This window comes from Chaetura pelagica, unplaced genomic scaffold (assembly GCF_000747805.2).
Source record: "Chaetura pelagica isolate M959 unplaced genomic scaffold, ChaPel_1.0 scaffold807, whole genome shotgun sequence".
Lineage (NCBI taxonomy): Eukaryota > Metazoa > Chordata > Aves > Apodiformes > Apodidae > Chaetura > Chaetura pelagica.
This window is the reverse complement of record NW_009953935.1, coordinates 1,070,015-1,074,061: the sequence shown is the minus strand read 5'-3', so window position 1 is coordinate 1,074,061 and position 4,047 is coordinate 1,070,015. Positions and strand designations below refer to the sequence as shown.

At 37.4% G+C, this 4,047-nt stretch overlaps 1 protein-coding gene across 1 annotated transcript in view; it reads right to left on the bottom strand.

Moving 5' to 3' along the window:
- Positions 1 to 2,399, bottom strand: part of ATP13A3 (ATPase type 13A3) — a 33,663-nt gene extending 31,264 nt beyond the window's left edge. The window contains 1 exon segment of the mRNA XM_010001729.1: positions 2,349 to 2,399. Coding sequence (XP_010000031.1) covers positions 2,349 to 2,399 — 51 coding nt within the window.
- Positions 2,400 to 4,047: the final 1,648 nt, after the last annotated feature.

Sequence of the window (4,047 nt, the reverse complement as noted above, 5' to 3'; positions counted from 1 at the left end):
GTCCCAAAGTCCCGGAGCCGCTTCTCTCTGGGGGGGGGGCGACCTGCGCTTGGAGTGCCCGCAGCTTCTTTGCTACCCAGCTCATCCTACCTGCACTGCTGTGGTGAGACAATTCCGGCTACCCCAGCTTATAGGGGAAAATATAATCCAGCCATTCGGGCAAATCCCTCCCCTCTGCTTCCAGCACTTGAATAAGATGTGTAACTAAGGTGTACCCATATATGTTTAATGTGTTATAACCACTCCTTTTGAACCTCCTGCCCCAAATTGCTTTGTTTTCCCCACAATAAACCTTGCTGTTGTTAGAAATATAAGTAAGCACTGAGCGAGTTATTCACTCAAAAAAGTCAGGACATAAGTTCCTGTATCCTCTGTGTGAGGCGATATCCACGTGTGAAGCTCTCAGCAAATCCTGATAAGTTAATACACTCCAATAAGGAGATATAATAGGTCACGGATCGTGACAGAAAGCCAACATTAATTTTTCATAAAATGCAGTATTCAAAGAGAAACAAATTTCAAGGCCATTTTCTCCTTTTTCTTTTCTGGGTGAAGGAAAGATTTAAAAGACATAATCCAGGATGGAGTAGCAACAAAAAGGACACTCACTTGGTCAGAAATAAAAACATCAGTAAAAGCCTGTCAAAGGCAGAACATCCACATTGTTTAAAACATTACATTGCAAGACCAGTCTCCTCTCTCACTGCTCCCTAAGGACTGAGGTTGCAACACAATCTGCCTTAACTCCCAGCAAACAACCGAATTTTTGTCTATGAGAGGTCAGCTAAGCATTCAAGAGCAGAAGTGCATGTGATTTTATCAAATGTTGATTTTACCACATTAGCATTTGATTAGTTAGCATACATAGCTTTGAATTACTGGCAATAGCAGAATTCCATACTTTCTAAACAAGCAGACACATACATTTGTCAAATCCTATTTTTTAGTAAAGAAGTTGGCTTATTTTGCCTGGCATTTAACAAGAAATTCTACGGTGAAACATTAGAAACTGCAAGCTGCACTGTCAAAGGTTCTGTAACTTGCACCAGCTGGAAAAATCCTCTTCTCCCATTAAAAAACCCACAAAGTATTAAGTGTGCCTTGGTCAAAGGCAAGTACCAACTTAAGCTGATGACAGCCGGGAACAGAAAATAATTCAGTGGCTTTCTTGATGCTGTGTTGCATTCCTGAGTTTCACATTACATCGTTAGATTATATTTCCTGCTGCAAAATGGCAATGAAGCTTCCCACTGAGTCCCACCCCCATTGTTCATATTGACACGAACTTTTTGCAAATTTTTTTGAACTTCTCATTAAACAGTATTAGAAAATGTTCAAACTCTTCTCCCAAAAAAAGCCTTTTCAACAGGTTTGTTTTGCAGCCTTCTCAGCTGACAAAAAAAGCAGAGATAAAACCCTTTCTCTGTTACCCCCAAAACACTGGAGCCACTATTCACTCCTTACCAATAAAAAACAGGTGGGTGAAAGATTGTGGGAGAGGTAAATGCTTCTTTTGGGGCAAAACTAATTTTTTCCACCAAAGTCTTATTTATTTTAATGATCAGAGCTTAAGCACCTCACTTTAATTTTTTGTTGTAAGATGTATTTCCCTACTCTCTGTATTAAAGCTGGTCTAGTGAAGAGCAGCTTTTCATAGCAGTCTGCACAAAGAAACAAGAACTTCAATTAACAGGAATCTACCATTTTGTAAAGAAAAAATCCCTATACCCCTCAAATATACTCCACTGTCTCTAGAACGGGCTAGAAATATAAAGATCAGTTGTCACTATTTTCCTGTCAAAGCTCACTGCTGCATCTTCCAGGACAAACAATAAGAGTGATCATTGCTCTAGTAGGAATCAAAGCTTGTGTGCTAAGGAATACCCATAAAACTGCTCACCATGCTTTAGGGAGTGGGTCTTACCTGCATAAATGTGAACATGCAAGAGTACACAGAGTACAGCCAGTTTATGGAGCATATTTTAAATGACAAGTAATAAAGCTCCAGGATTTGGAGAACAAAACAAAGACCAAAAAATCTGACATGTCACTTTGCTTCCATTTTCCTTTTTTTCAAAAAGGCAAAGTCATTACGTACCAAAATCTTTTATCTATTGGACTGCTGACCTCAATGTCCATGATCACAAAGGCTTGTAACAAAAACATTCCCTATCCCAAGACTAGTTTTCTTAACACCAAAAGATATTATCAAGGATAACTTTATAAAATTGCTAAAGTGATTTAAACAGAGACAGTCCACTTCCTGATGTAATATACCCCATTTAGAGAGTAAACCATGAAAATGTATTTCTTTCAGTATCTAAAAATATTAGAACAGAATTATTTACCATCTCATCTTCCTCTGTTTTATTGACAAATTTCTTTTCTTCTTTCTCCATTTTTAGTATGATATGAAACTTCTCAACTTGAGATATGGAAGACCTTTAACAATAGAAGAATTAAAAACTTAAGCAATCATATTGATTTTATACATAAGCATTAGCTTGTTTTGCATACACATAAAACACACTGACAACACATTAATACAGATCTTATATTTGCACTGTTACTGGTTTCCAGCAGTAGCAACCAAAGGACCTCTAGTACAGCTTTAAGATTGAACACAGTGAATACAAGTGAAACTGCAGAAACAGAAGCCTTTGAAGGAGGGAAAGGAGCATGTGCCAGTTTAACTTTGTTACATTCTACATGCAGCAAGTAGGTTTTGGTACATTCCTCAAACTTCATGATGGAAACATAAATTAAACATGTAAAAAAAAATAATTTAAAGTAGGTCAAGATTACACATTTCTATGAATGTGTATTTAATTGTTTCAATCAGATGTTTCAGAAGCCAGGCTACCCTTCAAGAGCAAAGACATTCTACCCCTGAGATGTGCATTTCTCATATGAGGACAAAAATAAGTGCATGCTAAAAAAAGTTGAGACCCCAGTTTAATATTTCTAATTCAAGACATGCTTAATGGTCAGTTAGTCTTTTCATTTCTTTCCAATTCTTTTACCATTCTATTAGTACCAATGGAGCCATTTCTTACTGTAAATCTCTCATAGTTGCAAATCTTGAAGTGTGCTGTGAGGAGAGATTATTATGATCACAAGTTTCATGAATAGCAAAAGGCATGAAAAAAATATGAAGCTGTCTATGAGATGAACACAGTGCACACAGATCCCTATTCCAAGAAGGAAGAACTATAAAGAAAAGGCTACAACATACTATGAGGATCATCAGAAACATCACAAGCAGAGAAAATCAAAGATATCAGTAAAAAAACCTAAACTTTTGAAATTAAAACTGCATCTAACATTCAACTGGTTTCCCCCCATACATGTTAATAGTATACAATTTATAATGAATGCACCCATAATGTATTTCCAGAGGACCACCTACCATAGTGCTCACCTGCCAAGACATGGAATAACACTCATTCTTTGCACAGACATTGTACATTGTTTTTACTTACTACACCTATATATATCTCTTTGAAGACAGCACTTACTACCACAGCATATAAGCAGTCCTTGAGTATTAAGGATTCACTGTCATAGAACAAGCAGATACTGTAATTGCTATTTTTCAGACAAAAGGCTATTGGGAAATAAAAACAACTAAGTGAAAGCCACCCTTCTAATCTCAGCTGTTCATTGAAGACAAAAGATGCCACTAATCAAAATACTCAGTATTAGACAGCTTTATGATAGAAGTATAACCATTACCAAGTTCTTTGCTGTCAATAACTCCCCAACATTTTCACAAATCAAATAATCAGAGTCCAATTCAGACCCTCCCAAAGCCAGCCCACTGGATCCATGAACTTACACTCAGCAGCAACAACTTCAAAAGGCCCTTCCCTCCCAGTTCCCACTATTTATCAACTTCATCTCATCCTTGCATGGTTTCTGCAAGGTACCACCTCCTTTCCAATTAAGCCAATAAATGAAGAAGGAACTGAAGAGAAAAGGTTTGTGCTGCTGCCCAAAGCTGGGTCTCCTCAGAAATCTATTCCCATTGCTGAATAAGGTCCTAGT